This window comes from Mustela nivalis (assembly GCF_964662115.1).
Source record: "Mustela nivalis genome assembly, chromosome: 16".
NCBI classification, from domain to species: domain Eukaryota; kingdom Metazoa; phylum Chordata; class Mammalia; order Carnivora; family Mustelidae; genus Mustela; species Mustela nivalis.
In genome coordinates, this window is record NC_139035.1 from 57,390,140 (window position 1) to 57,408,416 (window position 18,277).

An 18,277-nucleotide genomic window follows, 5' to 3' on the forward strand; every position below is an offset into this window, starting at 1 on the left:
CAGTGGAAAACAGAGGATAGAATGTGGAGTAATATATAATCCTGTCACATGACTGGCCTTAAAAAATGGATTAATATCATGCATGAGTCTTAAAATACCACAGTTGAAACATTTTTATATTCAAAACTTTTCAGAAGTCTCTTACCTTCCCAGAATCTAGCATCTTCTGAAAGTCTTCCATTGTATTAGCCACAACCATATGAGTCTTAAGGTCTTCGGAAGCCCTATCACAATATAATTGCAAAAGAATACATATTTTTTCTTACTAATATGACAAAGTTTGTTTTTTTTTTGTTTTTTTTTTTAAGAAAATAAGTAAAATTTAACAGAAGAACAATAACATGGAAGTGAGACCACCTCAGTTTGAACCTACACTGTGTGGCAATCTCAGCACATCACTGGATTAACACTAGATGAAGGGGAATTTGCCAAGCACACAATAGGCAATAATTGTTATTGCCATTAAAACTCTCCAGAACACTCTATGCCTGGCTATACCACTTAGCACATATGAGAGTCTGCGTTATTTTTAAAACCTCTTTGGTCCTAGTTTTCCTTTCTACAAAACTGGAAAAATACTCAAGTAAGTCTAACAGCCGTACAGATTGTTGAGAATCAAACGGAAAGGCATGGAAATGTTATAAAAAAGGAAAAACCACAAATACACATTATTCAAGCTATTTTCATATACAACATAACTCTTTTCTAAGAACTTCGGGTTTTAGAAATGGAAGTATCACTCCCTTTTACATTCAAAGTCGCACATTACATACAGGAGGATGGTTCATGGGTGGTAACCAAGAAAGAGAAGGCATATTTTTCTTCTCTGAATCTGAGGACTAAGACCTCGTAACTTCTCGGCCAGTAACTGCTAGCTCTCCACCAAACCCCTCTTCTGACCTTTTCATAGTCTGACAGGCCCATGTGAGTAAGTCACAGCCAGTGAGATCCAGGAAAATATGTAAGGGTTAAGCCTAAGGATGGGCAAAAATGCACCTTTATGAAACCAACATTATTAACACATTTACTGAATAAAAATGTCAATGATAAAACTGCTTTTTAGCCACAAAAGCAGTGGTTTTCCAATCAGAGGATGCATGTGAACCATACACAGAACAGTTTTACACCACAGTTGACCGGAACCGATCTTAAAACCAATGGATCAGAAACTCTAGGTGTGATGTCCCGGTTTCCCAAACCTCCCAAGTGACTTTGAAGAGAAATCCCCAGAAAAGAACCCCTACTAAATGCACTATTTAAATGGCAGCAATAAGGACAGGCAGCTTTCTAATCTTTCACCTCTGACAATATATATGACCTGCTCTCAGCTCAGATGGACTTCAAATGCACTATTCATTAGTAGGCTAGGCAAATCCTTGAAGTCAAGTGACTCGTTCTCATTCTCATTTTAGGGCAAGCGAGCCAAGATAAGCAAAATCACTTGCCCAAAACCATGTAATGCCAAGACTAAAATCAGTTCATTCCTTAAATGCAAGATATCCTGAGGCCTAATATGAGCTGGGCACAGGTCCTAGAAGACACATGAACACATAAGAAGATGGGGGCACCACCTTCCCCCAAACAGGCAGTGAACCTTCCTCTTTGGTCTCAGGTGGACAGGAAAGTAAGTAAGGTGCCACACATATGCACCAATCTTTTAGTGCCTCTGCCCTGAGAACTCGGATTCTAGAAGAACACTCTCCACAGATCAGGGCTGTCCTGAAGCTTCCTTTCACCCCAGATCTCCAATCCCAGTCAAACGGTTCTTTGCCTTGACTACACATCCTAATCACATGGGGAGCTCTTAATACTACAGCTGCCACACGCGCCCTAGACTAACTAAATTAACATCTCTGGGGAGGGGTCTAGGTACTGCTATTTTTAAAGCTTCCTAGGTGCTACTAATGTGTACTCACAGGTGAGAATCAATGCCTTAATCCCTCATATTTACACATCTTAAAAGTCAATTTAAAGTCAACCCAAATTAGTCCATGGGACAGCCAGGCCAGCACTGCAAACCTAGCACAGGATGGAGAAAGCCCTCGGAAAAATCATGATGCTACAAGTCAAAAACACAAGAGAGGCAAATTAAGAACTCTGGGAGCTCAGAGGGAAAGACGACTTCCAATCTGGACACTCACAAAATTCCTCAGTACAGCTCTCAGAAGCTGAACAGGGTGTCAAGATCAGAGACAAAAGTAATCCTAAGGAACTAACCTTGTAAAAAGGTTCACGTGGATGTCTTCCAAAAGAGCGTGAAGTTTAGTCTCAGCCTCATTATCAGCCACTGTCAGCTTTTCTCCAGTATCTCGTCTGACAGCTACAAACTGGCAGCTCTTCATGTCACGTGGCCCAACTTCAAGTCTGATGGGAACTCCCTAGAAAACAAAACAGGCAGTTAAAATGATACATGCCTGTCTCTTCTTGAAGACACAGAGTATTTCATGGCTTTATCTCCTACAAATCATAAAAACTCCAAAATCAAAGGCATAAAGCAAACAATAAAAACAGCAGGCAATATTCCTGAGACACTACAGAAATCTCTTCCGATAAGAACGTATGAACCTATGGAAAAAAATGTACTCCCCAACCAGTTTTGAGCTAAGAGTTCAGAAACATGAAGGTTGTGCTGTGTAGATCAATATTCCTACCTCTTCTCCCATAAAAGCACGCACAGAAAGTTGCATCTGTAGGGCACACAAAGTGGTAAACAGAGAGGACTTCTTTAACTTAAGGCTGCCCCAAGTCACTGCTCGGTACACCTGGCACGTCTGCGACTCACACCGCACAATGGTGTGGTCACGTCTTAACTCCGGATACTGCAGCATGCAGCGTGAAGGGCTTGTTCAAGCAAGGATTGCTGGGCTCCGCCCCCTGAATTTCGTATTACAGGAGGTCCAGGAATGGGGCCTAAAGATTCATGTTTCTAACAAGTTCTCAAGTGAGGCTGCGACCGCACTCTGGGAACCATCCCCCCCTTCCCTTTGGATTTGACAAGGAGCTTAAGGACTAGATGCAAGTTTAAGCCTGTGAATGTTCAATCCTTATGAATGCTCCAGGAGGGGAATTAAGACCCAGCGAGACCTTATTTTTAGGATAAACAGTAAATTCTCTAAACATTAAAACCGTAGGTCTTTTAAACATTTTTTTTCTGGGCAAATGATCCTCTAAAACTAATCTGGGTTTTGAATTTAAGTTAGTTTAGCCAATGGCAGTCTCCTAAATCAAAGTCAAAGGAAATTTTTAAATGTTATTCTAAAAAAAAAAAAAGATTTATCTTTAAAGAAGACTTATTTTATAAAATAATGAATACCATAAAACAAATTACTGTATGCTAAGTACTGTTTTATTGTCTTCCTTTATTCACCTAATGTATGCACGTGTAACAAGGTTAAGTGCAATGAGATTTACAAGAGGAATAAGAAGAAACAGATCCTGTCCTCAAGGAGCTTCATGTTCTGCCAGGTAAATATGGCATGCACACAAATAATCAGTACAGAAAATCACAAGTGGGAGAATATCCTCAGCTGAAAGAGAAGGAAAGTTACTAGAAGGTAAAAATTAATGAGGAATTTCATCAAAACTGAGGACCATTCTATAAAATAATTAACCTCTATCCACAAAAATGCCCATGTCGTGAATGACAGAGAAAGGCTAAGGAACTTCTCCTCAGTAACAGAAACTAAACTGACATAACAACTAACAGGACTAGATCCTGTGCTGGATGAGAAGAGTGGCTCAGAGCAGGGCGTCAAAGCCTGAGTTGGGCGAGAGGGCATCTCGGCGTGAAAATAAGCTGGCACAGAGTGACAGAGGCCATGGGGAATAAGCAGGGCACTCACGCAGGGGAGTGGGAGGCAATGGCCAGAAAGATCATCTGAGGCCAAATCACAGAGGAGACATATATTCTGCTGACTATTTTTTCTAAGTAAAATGTTGTGAATTTACTCATAATGGATTATTTTGGTTTGCTTCTTTTTCTTTTCAATAGCAACACAAAATTATCTTAGTCATCCAACACAGTAAAAAGAAAAGTAGTTAACTCACTCATTATTTTCCCCTTTCAACTTTCATAATACGGGAAGAGGTATGAAGAAGTTGTGGCAGTCCCTGGGTTCTAGTCTGGTAACTGCACCGTATACCCCAGTAGTGAAACTGAGTCTCCCAATACATACACACCCCATCCCACCCCCAAACTGCCTCACTGTACAAAGTTCATCACTGTCGAACGAATACAAATCTAGATCTTCCAAAACTATTTTCTTTTCTCAGGAATTCTTGGATTGAATGGAGAGAAAATGGTATTAAGAAATGCCATGAGTGGGGCGCCTGGGTGGCTCAGTTGGTTGGACGACTGCCTTCGGCTCAGGTCATGATCCTGGAGTCCCGGGATCGAGTCCCGCATCGGACTCCCAGCTCCATGGGGAGTCTGCTTCTCCCTCTGACCTTCTCCTCACTCATGCTCTCTCTCACTGTCTCTCTCTCAAATAATAAATAAAAATAAAAATCTTAAAAAAAAAAAAAAAAAAGAAATGCCATGAGTACTTTTCACTAACTAGTCACCCCTCTCACTGTTCTTTAGTCTTGGGCATCAAGTTTAGAATTTAGATGTTCTGTACTCTTTGCTGAGAACTACAGACAAGGAAGCTGTAGCAAAGCCTATTCACACCCAGAATCTCCTTCACAGTATAGGCTCATCATGGTACTAAAAAGAAGAGTGACAGTGACAAAGTCAAGGCAGTCCTAGAGGGAGAAGTGAAAAGGAAGAGGAGGAAGACAGAAGGGAGAATTGTATATGGATGCCTTTTTCTCTTTCAATCTAGCCGGTAACAAAGAATATGTTTCTCCTTTAACATCTGGAACCTCAGGCAAGGACACAGGGGCTCAGACAAGCTGCTGCTGGCATCACACACTACTACTCTTTCTAAGTAAGCACAAAGTACTGTAATTGAAGGGCAAGTATGTAAGAAAACATTTATGTTTAAAGTCTTCATTAAAGGTAGGTGAGTAAGTAAACGAAAAATGTATTATACAGAAGAGAAACAAAATCAGTACAACTAATTTTTAGCACTGAGGATTTACCTTAGGGGCCAATTAAAATAAACAGTGTATAAGTACCAGCAACTGTGGAAAGCCTGTCTGTGTTCATACTGAATGATCCCAACGCTGCTGAGCCTCCATACTTGGAATCAGCTTGGAGCTGCAGTATCACTACAACTTCTCCTCTATCTCCTATAATGTGAGATATTTCTATAATGTAGAAATTCTGCTACTCTAGTAAGATTCCCTTGGTAAAGCTTATGAAAAAAATTACATTCCAGAGGTTTGAAAAATGTTATTAAAAATATAGATTATATACCAATGATGATATGCAGTTAATGAAATTTATATTAAAAACATTAAGGGGCGCCTGGGTGGCTCAGTGGGTTAAGGTCTCTGCTTTCGGCTCAGGTCATGATCCCAGGGTCCTGGGATGGAGCCCCACATTGGGCTCTCTGCTCAGCGGGAAGCCTGCTTCCTCCTCTCTCTCTGCCTGCCTCTCTGCCTACTTGTGATCTCTGCCTGTCAAATAAATAAATAAATAAATTACAAAATCTTAAAAAAAAAAACCACATTAAACCAGAATTTAGCCTTGAATATACGAAATAAAGATCAACAAATGGATGTGAGACAGAGTGGTGTAAAAAACCAAATATGGTATTACTTTCTGATGTTTTACTGATCAGCTGTTAACAATGACAGCTAGGTGATGACCATGCACCAGTACTCTGATAGTCTTACTGTTTAAACAGCTTACTTATTATATGAAGTCCTGGTATAAACATTTTAGTGTAACAACCCTATGAGGTTTATTAATCATATACAAGGTCTTCAAGATCATTTTAATTTTAACATAATAAAAATAAGCTTCCAGAAAAAAAGATTTTAAATTTAGCAAATATATAAACTTTATATATATATACACATATATACTATATATACAGAGTATATATAGTACATATAGTATATATGTACTCTGTATATATAGTATATATGTGTATATATATATAAAGTTTGTATACAGAGTATATATAGTATATATGTATATATATATATAAAACACTATTATAAGATCTGGACTTTATGAAAATTAAGTGAAAAAGAAAAAAATTCACAATTACCCACGTAGAGAAAAGCAATGAGAAAACCTTACACTTCATAGAAACATAAGTTAAAAAAAATCTAATCCCAAATTGGGAGTATGGAAGTAAAAGATGTAACCGAAGAATTTACCTTGAGCTCCCAGTGATTGAATTTCCAACCTGGAGAGTAGTTATCTCGCAAGTCAACTCTGACTCTAATATTAACACTGAGTAACCGCCTTCGATAATCATTGCATTTTGCAATCAGAGCCTCTCTGTCTTCTTCAGAAAGCGCATTTGTAATGCCACAAGGAATAACCATCACCTAGAACCAGAGCAAGAGCACAAATTTATACGAAGAAGCAGCATACAAAGTAATGTGGTCAGGCTGCTGCATGATACCCAGGAATCAAAACCTACTGGGGACTATGTAATTTTTAACACAGATCAACTTGTGTGATTTTTGATCTCCATGGAATGTCTACCAACCAGTGCACATTACTTGTCTATGCTAAATGCATCTTATTTGACCTACTATATCTCATTAAGCTTATGAATCATTTCAAAAAAGAGATTTCTAAGAAAGTTTTGTATAAAAAGCAGCTAAAAATTAAAAAAGCAAAAAAACAGTAAGAGAAATGATACACACAGTTACACAATACAAGGTCCAGACTGTATTTTATAGAAAGAGTGATAAACAGAAATACTTTCCTTACCTGAACAGAAGCAACACGGGGTGGTAATACTAAGCCCATGTTGTCTCCATGAACCATGGTCATAACACCAATAGTTCGAGTGGTCAGGCCCCAGGAGTTCTGATAAGCAAACTGCTTCTCTCCTGGTGTCTTTGGATCTTCAAAAACAATTTCAAACATTCTGGAAAAATTCTGCCCTAAATGATGTGATGTTGCTCCCTAAAACAGAGAAATAGAAGCGTTAATTTTAGTAATTAATTATGCCTTTGAAAATGATTTCTGTAAGATCATACACCTTAAAATGTCACTAGACATGTTTTACGTTCCTTGACTTTTTTATGTTAAGTTTTCACAGCATAAAACATACAAAAAAAGACCAGGATTAGTCAAAAAGGGGAAAAAATGTACAGAAGTGTACTGCTGTAAGCAGCCCCTTTTGTAGGAATAACTTCAACTACAAACGTTAACAAAGAATCCATGCTTTGGGTAATTCAAAATACAAGCCTTCAATTAATTGACCTTAGAGGTTTTTAAGAATGGAATTGATAAGCCTGAAATTATAACATGGTCTGGAAAGTGCACAAGATACACAGGTATTTTTTTTTTGGAAAGAGTCTCCTTCTCTGGTGACAGAAGTCTACTGGATCACCCACAGGCTATGCTTCCAGTCACCCACGAACCCCACGCAGCATTTTGCTGGTACCTGGATAGCTCTTCCACTAGCAGATATAAACACTTCCAAGGTAGTTGTATAATCTCCTCCTGCAAATTTCTCCTTTTCAGTCTTTCTGCCTTTTACGACAGGAATTGCCAGGAGTTCTTCGTATACCTGAGCATATAAGTCAAGTATCTGCAAGACCTGTAACAACATTTTAAACATGAAAGTGTTCCAATTTATGGTGTATTTGTTTCTTACAGATCTATAAAGCTATACTATTTAAAACTACCTGCGGTAAAAAAATACATGAAACAATGAAAACCTTTTCTTATGGAAAGGTTAAAGCAGCTAGTGTGTATTTACTAAGGAAGACATTCAACAAAGTAACATGGAAGAAGTTTAGTAACTTTTTAAAAATGTTCATAAATTTAGAATATAATTTAAAAAATGTTCATGAAAGATATAAATATATTTGGGTGTAGCCAGGTATATGTGTGTGCATGAGAGAGAGAAAGAGAACCAGGATGAAAGTCTTCTGAAGAAGAATTATAATTCCAGGATTATAATTTCCTCTATACAGGGAAGTCCAAAAATATTTTTATCTGAAAATTTAAAGCAGCACATTTTTTTTTTTTTTTAAACAGCACATTTTCTAATAAAATTTCATTAAAGCAGTTTCTCAGGTCTGTGTACATCTGTATTAACTTGTGTCTTTTTCTTTTAACAGGTGGTACACAAATTTTAAGTAACAAAATAATTATATCAGGAAATTATCTTATTTTCAGATCAGATTAAATTTCAATTTAGAATTATTTATTAAATGATTATTATGTAAGCAGGAACACTGTATTACTTAGAATTAGGGGAATAAAGCACAGCTTGGAGAAAGAAATGGAACATAATTAATAGGGAAAACAACTTTTTATACCTCTTCTGCTGCTTCTTCAAAGGTAGCAAATGCACTGTGCCCTTCCTGCCAAAGGAATTCACGAGTGCGTAGGAAAGGCTGAGGATGTTTGAATTCCCAACGCTGAAAGAGGCAAGAACACAATTTGATCATTATGGAAAGATTTTCCATTTTTATTAACAATTTAATGTGGCAAGTAACCAGAAATCATAATTGTAATGCATAACTGTGATTAAAAAATGCTTCCATTCTCCCAATCCTTTGAATATAAAAATAAGGAAAAATAAAATGTGCTTAATAAACACAACAAGACAAAACTGAGCACGAAGAACAATGAAAGAAGGTGGGAAGAGCGTGCACCTACCACCACATTACACCACTGATTGAGTCGGATGGGCAGGTCTCTGTGTGACTGCACCCACTTCGCATACGCAGGATACATGACTGAAAAGATACAAGAAAATATAGGTGGTTAGTCATTGAAGGCTTTTTTTCTCTTTGAAGGCTGGTAAGAGCTACACCAGTTAACACAGTGAACAGAAGTTAAAATGCTCTTTTGTGTAAATGCGTTTCCAATGTTTGTAATGGTAAGTGAACAGTTACGTTATTTCATAAAGTGGATTAGTCAAGGAAATAAATCTACCTAAACCTGACCTTATTTTATGTTTTTCACATTGAAATTTACACTTCACATTTAATTTCACTGCTTTTCAGCGGTTTTATTTTCAAAAACACTAAGTGAAGCTTACAGCATACATCATGCTGTCTGTGAAGTTCTTCGCACCTATGACGCTGCTCAGTTCCTGCGCTCAATCCACAAAGTCGGTATCGTGATCTTAGTACCCAAGATGCGAGATCTGAGCACAGAGAGGTTAAATAACTTGCTGAATCCAACAAAATTATCTGTTAGAATTAGAATTCAGATTAAATTAATCCACTGCATCTATGCAGAGCATGACAGCTCTTGCCAAGAACTGTTAATTCAAGTGAGGGCATCTGTCTTCTCATGGCCTGCTCATGCCTAGAATTACTAAACACTCTGCCAACCAGAAAACAGCTGGTGTCATTATTTCAATAATGCATCCTTACAATATTATTCAAGAGTATCGCCAGAAGTATGAAGTAAAGAGCAAAGAATCCTTCATTCTAAAGATGGATAATCACTTTGGAAAACAATGATAAACCCAAAAACCTTGAACCTTTTGTTTAACCTGCAAATGGAGATGACGATCGCTACCTCAACTTTTCTCCCTCACCTAAAAATACAATATATAAATGAAATCACTTAGTAACCTATAAAAACCCTACACAAATATAAATGTCATATTAAAATAACTAACAAAATCTGTAAGAAAATATGGCATAAAACATCAGGGCTGGCAAACTTATAATCAATTCCAAGAATTAAAATTATCCCAAGAATAAGTCCTGTAAAGTTCTGAAAAATTACAGCATCAAATAAAAAATAAGTGTCTTTAAAACAACAACAAACTTTATTCTAGTAAAGAGCTCTGCGACATTTACTGCCCTGAGAATAAAATTCTACGCAACTGCACTATATACTCATCTTTATCAACATTTGTTAAACTGTGTTACTGTCAAGGAGGATCATATATATCACAAAATCAACACTGAGGCAACTCTAGGAGCCATCTCAGGTGTCCCAGTGAGCACTCTCCTATGCCCCAAGGCCCATCCTCACCTGTTTCACTAGTGGGACGAACAGCAATTGGTTCTGCCAGCTCCGTTTTGCCAGATCTGGTAACCCAAGCAACCTAGTAAGATAAAATCATTTTCTTTTTTTTTTTTTTTTTTGATAAAATCATTTTCCATACATTTTTTTAAACAGCACTTCAGAGAAACAACACAAATACAGGCAAGTCGCTTTCAACTTTTGCTACAGTAAGTTAGGGCAAGTTAAGTAATTGCTGCTATTCCTGGTAAGAAACGTAGATACATACTGTCCTTATAAATATTTAGCAAAAAGAAAGAGCCAGTTAGTTAATGTAACAAACAGAATCATAACTTGCCCTGAAGGTACAAATATATATATATATTTTTAATGGCTTTATAGTTCTCTAAATTGGTCTCGCCATCTAAATTCCTGTTCAAGTGTGAACTGAAAATATACTTTTCTAGTTTATGAGAGAAAAGTGCAAAAATAAAGCAAACTAACTTACCTCAGGGGCAAAGTCAGCAATATGAGTCTTCTCTTTCTCTAATGCACCTTGAGACACAAACATGGGGAAATAGCAGTTTTCAACACCAAGTTTCTTGATCTCAGCATCAAAAAAGTCCTTGATGGATTCCCAAATGGAATACGCCCAGGGACGAAGAATATAGCAGCCACTTACATCATAGTATTCAATCAGTTCTGACTTTGTGATGACCTTTTTAAAAGAAAAATATAGTCTTTGAAGCCTAAATTAAACCAAAATTATAATACAAGTGCCAAGTGAATGATAACCAAGCTTCAAATCTGGAGACTTCCACTATTGGTAGATTCCCTTAATGTGCATGTAAAATGGCCTTTTCTACAGTGAGAAACACCAACCCTAAAGCCCTTAAGACTTGAATTCTAATCTTGCTTCTGCTGTTTACTATCTTTGTGACTTTGGATTAACCCTTTCATCTTGCCATTTAAGAAAAAACAAACAAAAAAAAGAATAATGACTATCTCAAAGGGCTACTTCTTAATCCACTGCTTTATGTGAACATGCTCTATAAACTTGACAGGTTAAATGGTTATACTATATATATATATACATATAATTCCTGACTTCGTACATTACTTTGTGTCTGGACTTCAAGAATCTAAATACAAAGTAGTCTTTGAAAAATTTAAAATATGAAAACAAACTGAATGCATACTCACTTGAGAATACCAATCTGCAAGGTTTTCTTCTTTTTTTGCCTCTAGACCCAACCTGCAGATACGAAAAATAAAATATCAATCTCTTCATTCATCAACTGCTTTTAGGCTGAATGGAAACAAACTTCTGAAATTCAAAACAGAAAACGTTTTCTTCAATATGAGTTATTTCCATATTTATCTCTCTTGTATATTCATTCCTCTTAAAAGAGGTGGTAAGATACTGCCCACAAAGAACTAGGAAAGTTAGCTAGCAAAAGCTATGATTTTAACGCAGACATCTCTTTCCACAAAGTTCTTTATAAGGTAATGTAGTTGTAATAAAAATAGTATTCACATAGAATTCTCTCACTGAAAAGATTCTTTTGCCAAAATCGATCCAGGAAACATTGTAATTAGCATGATCACTGCCCACTGAGAGTAACACGTATAAAGTAATGAAAACAGCTTTGTGTATATGTGTGCATACATAGGTAGACATAATCCTTGAGAGTCTACAAATTTTACTTTTAATTGAAGTAAGTAAAAGCTGCAGAGATAGATGCAAAATAAGTTAGATCTGTAATAAAAAAAACTATTGTAGGTGATGATCCTTGTCTTGAAACCAGTAATTATTCAAGGACTGTGGTCTTATGATCCACATAGAAAAAAAATCACACCCCCCCCAAAATCACCCATTAGTCCTGTTTTAGAGTTTACAAACAAGGCTTTATGGGCTTAAAATTTTAATGTACTTAAAGCTGATTTCTCCACTGTTTCACTTTGACATGGCTCAACAAGATGCCTCCGTGAAACCTGGTCTTTTCACAAACAGAAGTAAAAAGTGAGAAGTTGGGACGCCTAGGTGGCTCAGTTGGTTAAGCAGCTGCCTTCGGTTCAGGTCATGATCCCAGCATCCTGGGATGGAGTCCCACATCGGGCTCCTTGCTTGGCAGGGAGTCTGCTTCTCTCTCTGCCTCTGTTGCCACTCGGCCTGCCTATGCTCGCTCTCTCTCTCTGGCAAATAAATAAATAAAATCTTAAAAAAAAAAAAAAGTGAGAAGTTCATGTTCTGTCCTCTATTATTCTAGGATCTCTAAGTCTGATCACTCAGTCAAATGCACGAAAAACAACTGTTACATTCTTTTTAAGGAGACATTGCTTGTATGACAGAAGAGTTAAGAGGAAGAATTTCAAAATCAGCTAAACAAATCTAAAACCAAAAGATCTTGTGAAAATTAAAAAAAAAAAAAAAAATCTGGGGCACCTGGGTGGCTCAGTGGGTTAAAGCCTCTGCCTTCAGCTCAGATCATGATCCCAAGGTTCTGGAATTGAGCCCCGCCCCGGGCTCTCTGCTCAGCAGGGAGCCTGCTTCCCTTCCTCTCTCTCTGCCTACCTCTCTACCTATGATCTCTGTCAAATAAATAAATAAAATTTAAAAAAAAAAAATCTCACAACAGCAGTTGCTAATGATAGCTTTTTCTTTTTTACTAAGCCACCAAAGGAAGCTAGAACGACATCTCCACTCTTATTCTGTCCTGGGGATTATGGACAGAGACATCATGTTATTCATCCAAACTGGAACATACTAAAACATCATCTATTCCACTGTTTTGTCTTTTAAACAGCTTTTTCCATACCTACCCTACCAAATTCAAAATCCTATCGAGAATGAAGTTGTCACTTAGTCACCATAAAAGATTTTCATCTGAAAAATTTGCTTAAGGTGTAAGACAATGAGTATTGTCAGGCTACCAACTGTGTTAAATGGGAGGAAAGAGGGAACATTTATACATATTTGTTCTCACTTGTGTAGCCAAATGAAGATCTCTCAGTGGTTACAGAAGAAACTAGCTGCGGTTACCAATTCAACATGGCACTAGGAGAAACTGGGAAGATGGGATATAAGCATAGGAGTGAGACTTCACCGAACTTCTGATGTTCTGAGAGTCCTGAACTAAGCAGACAAACTTGTTACCTAAATAAACAGCATCCTCCAACTTCACATGACAGGCAAACTAACCAAAATTGTTTTTTAAAAAAATAATTCTGGGGTTGAATTCCTTCACAACGGCTTCACTTGAAAAGCAGCTTCCACATTCCATTACCTGGTCTGTTTCTTAGGCCCCTGCCCTTCTCCTGCTCCACTGGACGACAGTCCACTTCCTTGGCTTTTAAAGGACTCTTTCTTTTGGCCATCACTTTGCTTCTGAGGCTTATTCTGCTTTTCAGACTTATTTTCTTTTTCTTTTTTTTTCTTATCTTTGTCCTCAGCCCCAGTGGCAGAGACAGGCTTATACTCAACTCCCGTCAGAGATTTGTATTGTGCTTTCAGCTGAAGGAGTTCTTGTACAGCTGAATCTACCTGATCCTTCAGTTTAACAAAAGAGGAAAAGAGAAGACAATATTTAGTTGAAATCATTGTCTAAAAACCAATGACCAAAGCTTCCTAAGCAGATTTGAAAACATAAGTGAAGGCAGAAGGGAAAGTAGTAAAAATAAAGAACATTAAATATACTAACGACTGGAAACAAAAAAAATACAACAAACAGGGAAAGAATTATACAAAAGAAGGACTGAAGAAAACAGTACTATAACCCTGCACTGTCTGAACGGGAGCCATTGGCAACATTTGGTTATTTAAATTCAAGAAAATAAAAGACTTAATCTCACAAAACAAACTGAGGGTTGCTGGGGTGTGTGGGGGGTTAGGGATAGGGTGGTTGGGGTATGGACATTGGGGAGGTTATGGTATGGTGAGTGCTGTGAAGTGTGTAAGCCTGATGATTCACAGACCTGTACCCCTGGGGCAAATAATACATTATATGTTAATAAAAATAATATAAAAAAATAAAATTAAATAAAATTAAAAACTCAGTTACTCAGTCACAACATTTTAAGTCTTCAGTGGTGACATGTAGCTAGTGACTACAGGACAGGACAGAACTGCTACAGAACACTTCCACTGTCACAGGAAGTTCTATCAGGAAGCTCTAGTATAACATGTATCCCACCGCAATTTAAGTTAGGAGCCATTATGCTACATTCGTTCAACATTTCATAATCACCAAGATGACAGCAATCAAGTTTCTACACTACTGGTTAAATTTTAAAATCTGTACTGACATACTGTTTTCCATTCACAAATCTGTACCCAAAAAATCCTACTCTTATGAAGAAAATATAATTAGCACAGACTACACCAGAGCTCAAAATAACACTTGGATTTGAAACTGACTCAGCTCCAGGAGAATGAGTAAAACAAAGAGCATGCACCAAGGGCCTACAGTGAGCCAGGCACTGTTGGAGTCTAAGTCCGTATCCTCTAGGGTCTAACAGAAGAGAAAGAAGCAGACTATTTAACCAACAGCTAATACACGGTGTTTAAGTACAATGTCAGAGAAAGCAGAGTCTTCTGAGAATGTCTGGTCAAACACAGACAAGAGAAAAGCAATCAGTGAAGGCTCCTCTAATCCCCAAGACAAAGGCTGAGAACTGAAACATAAGAGCAGAACTTAGATTCAACCGGCCAGAAAGTGTTCTGAGAAAGGAAAGTAGCCTGTAATGTGAAAAACAAAACCACAAAATACCACACTAACCTTAGAGGCCTTTTCAGCTTTAAGTTTTCGAACAACTTCTCCTTGAGAAGCTACTTTGTCAAAAAGTACTTTGGCTTCTGGTGTTTCTGGACTGCTATGCTCAGAGCTGTTGGTTGAGTCTGAACTTTGGGATAATGGAGGCTGACCCGGAATGTACTCCTTTCCAGTTTTTTCTTTATACTGAGCTTTCAGGGAGAGTAAGCATTCTACGGCTTCGTTTATTTTAGCCTGAGATAAAAGACAAAAAACAATTATTTAAAACTTCAAAATTTCTGAGAATTTCAATGATTATCAAAAATCATTAATTACCACCAAGGTATTTCTATAAATAATCATCATGGAGAATCCCAAGCAACAAAGGAGTTCAATTATAAAATAACAGATCAAAGTTTAAAAAAAAAAGTTAAAAGTATAAACCACATTATAATCCTATAAACAAACCATAAAAATAAACATAAACACATATACATATAGTACTGTAACTTCGCATTTTACATCTGTAAACAGACAAATAAATAATAGGATATCCAAGCAAACTGGCATTGTCCAAGCCCTGTGTCTATAAATAGGGGAGTCAGAAATTACAAAATCAGAATAAAGATCAGCTCAATGGCTTTGCTATACAAACCTTATTTTCATTAGCCTACTAAACAAACAACGAACACAGCACAAAACAAACAAACCAGTTTGGGCCTAACTAAAGAATAGTTACATTTTTCTTTTAAAAATTTAAAATAAAACGAGAAGGTATATTGAGTGTGTGTGTGTGTGTGTTTTTAAAGATTTATTTATTTGAGAGAGAGAGAGACTGTGCGTGAGCAGGGGGAGGGGCAGGAGAGAGGGTGGTAGAGAAGCAGACTCCCTGCTCAGCACAGTGCCCAAAAAGGGACGGATCTCATGACCCTGAGATCCTGACCCGAGCTGAAACCAAGTGTCATACACTTAACCAACTGAGCTACCCAGGCGCTCCAGTATGCTGTGGTTTTAATTAGACATTAATGTATACACATCATGCTCTGATACTTCAATGTAATCATAATGAAAAACAATGAAATGAGATGCTTGTGATTCTAGCAGAGAAGGACAACAAAGCAGGCGAAGGGCACAGGCTTGACACTTTACCTGAAGAGTACTACTATCGACACCACTGAAAAGCCATCTCACCAATCAGAGAGAGAAAAAGTACCTCTCAACTGCCCTAGTTTCCAAGTTTCATCACTACATTATAACCGCGCTCCAAACACCCACGGGCAAGCAACAGAGGCCAGGAAGAATACTACAGAGGGTCAGCGGAGTGCAGAAGCACTGGGCAGCCTTCTAAGAACTCGCATCTATGGATCAACAAGTAACATTTCCTTGTTCATAACTTATGATACAATGTGCTTTGCTGCCTACAGAAGTAGAGTCTGTCACCCCAGAAACCACACAGGAATAAATATAAGAGGAGAAATCACACAAAGAAAAGCAGGAAGCTTGTACCCCTGACCTGTCTCTTGTTTACACTGCCTTTAGAATTAAAAGCATTTTCACAACAACATATTCCTTTCAACTCCTAAGGAATAAGACACAATTAATCAGAATTATAAGAATCAAGGAAAAATAAACGTCCATCAGCCAAAAGAAAGAAAATGGGAAGAAAGTTAAGGGACTTTCCTGCAACTATTTCTACAAAAAGAGGCTTTTGAAAGGAGGTCCAGTTTAACCTACAAGCAAGTGCTGACCAGAGTCTGAAGTCAGGTGACACACAATTCAGGAAGAAAAAAACCTTTGGCAAGATTACAATTCAAGATATTATAAAGAAGAAAATTAAAATGGACAAATCACTTTACTACTAAATTATCATTTAAAATTATATATACCTGGGGCACCTAGGTGGCTCAGTGGGTTAAGCCTCTGCCTTCGGCTCAGGTCATGATCCAGGGTCCTGGAATTGAGACCCGCATCAGGCTCTCTGCTCAGCAGGGAGCCTGCTTCCCTTCCTCTCTCTCTGCCTGCCTCTCTGCCTACTTGTGATCTCTGTCAAATAAATAAATAAAATCTTAAATAAAATAAAATAAAATTATATATACTTATATTTTCTCCAACTGAGAAATGGAACAGTGTGATAACTAAGTTATCTACTCAGTTAGTTTTCAAAACAGTGACACAATACTGCTCTCTATGCAGTCTTCTCTGATGATTTAGAAGGTATCTAAAAACTCTTGAATTAGAATTAGCATTATCAATATAAAAAAACCTATCACTATTATTTTATGGCCCATTTATTTACACTGCCTTTAGAATTAAAAGCATTTTCACAACAACATATTCCTTTCAACTCCTAAGGAATAAGACACAATTAATCAGAATTATAAGAATCAAGGAAAAATAAACGTCCATCTGCCAAAAGAAAGAAAATGGGAAGAAAGTTAAGGGACTTTCCTGCAACTATTTCTACAAGAAGAGGCTTTTGAAAGGATACTATGCTAAGTGCTTTACATGGATCATTTTATTTTTCAAAACAACCCTGACTCACTGTATAGAAGAGGTATAGCTTGGACATAAGATGAAGCACATTACCCAAAGCTACACGATAAGCGGCAAGAGAGCCAGGATTTAATCTAGGGTTTATTCTAGAGTCTGTGATCGATTCCTGCTAACATGCCATGAAAACTACATTTTTAAAAGAGGTCTTTGATTCTTACTTAACAACGTCTTGTTGAACGAGGAAAAAATAATCTCTTTTAATACTCTAGTTCTCTGCAATAAAAGACATTCACAAAGAAAAACTGGATGGTAGTACTAGGTAAAAGATTAAACAGCAGAAGCCTACAAGTAGTTGCTGATAAATCTCAAGCTTCTTTTTTTTAAGATTTTATTTATTTGACAGATCACAAGTCGGCAGAGCAGCAGGCAGAGAGAGGGGGAGAAGCAGTCTCCCCACTGAGCAGAGAGCCCGATGTGGGGCTTGATCCCAGGACCCTGAGAGCATGACCTGAGCCGAAGGCAGAGGCTTAACCCACTGAGCCACCCAGGCACCAGCACCCCAAATCTTAAGTTCTTAATGGACAAAAAGGTTTTAAACATATCTAACATAGCCCATACAACATGAAAAGATTTCAATAAATAATTGTTGATGCAGATGAATGAGGAAAGAAACAGCCTATCAAAAAACCACTTTGGTGAGAGTTTAAGATGGGAATTTGAGCAAGTACACGTGACCTGGGAACGGGACTGAGGATGGCAGAGAACTCACCTGGTTCCACCTAGAACAAGGGCCCAACTGCTATTTATTTACGCCGCACACACTAGATGGAAACATTTTTCTGTGGGGAAGGAAAGAACTTTAAGAAGAAAAACCTGTTTAGGTTTTGTTTAGGTATTGTTTAATACCCTTTTAAATGTAGGAACAGAAAGGCCTGCGCACCTCAATTATCAATGAAAACAGCTTTTTAAAAAAATCTGT

At 37.5% G+C, this 18,277-nt stretch overlaps 1 protein-coding gene across 2 annotated transcripts in view; it reads right to left on the bottom strand.

Moving 5' to 3' along the window:
• EPRS1 (glutamyl-prolyl-tRNA synthetase 1) overlaps positions 1 to 18,277 on the bottom strand; it is a 65,871-nt gene that overhangs the window by 4,577 nt on the left and 43,017 nt on the right. For both annotated transcript variants that reach the window (XM_082703015.1, XM_082703014.1), the window contains 12 exons: positions 14,833 to 15,060; positions 13,342 to 13,604; positions 11,258 to 11,309; positions 10,563 to 10,772; positions 10,085 to 10,157; positions 8,747 to 8,826; positions 8,404 to 8,505; positions 7,521 to 7,676; positions 6,839 to 7,036; positions 6,274 to 6,447; positions 2,218 to 2,378; positions 146 to 224 (listed from right to left, as the gene is read on the bottom strand). In XM_082703015.1, the coding sequence (XP_082559141.1) occupies positions 146 to 224; positions 2,218 to 2,378; positions 6,274 to 6,447; positions 6,839 to 7,036; positions 7,521 to 7,676; positions 8,404 to 8,505; positions 8,747 to 8,826; positions 10,085 to 10,157; positions 10,563 to 10,772; positions 11,258 to 11,309; positions 13,342 to 13,604; positions 14,833 to 15,060 (1,776 nt within the window). The remainder of the gene's footprint in view (positions 1 to 145; positions 225 to 2,217; positions 2,379 to 6,273; positions 6,448 to 6,838; positions 7,037 to 7,520; positions 7,677 to 8,403; positions 8,506 to 8,746; positions 8,827 to 10,084; positions 10,158 to 10,562; positions 10,773 to 11,257; positions 11,310 to 13,341; positions 13,605 to 14,832; positions 15,061 to 18,277) is intronic.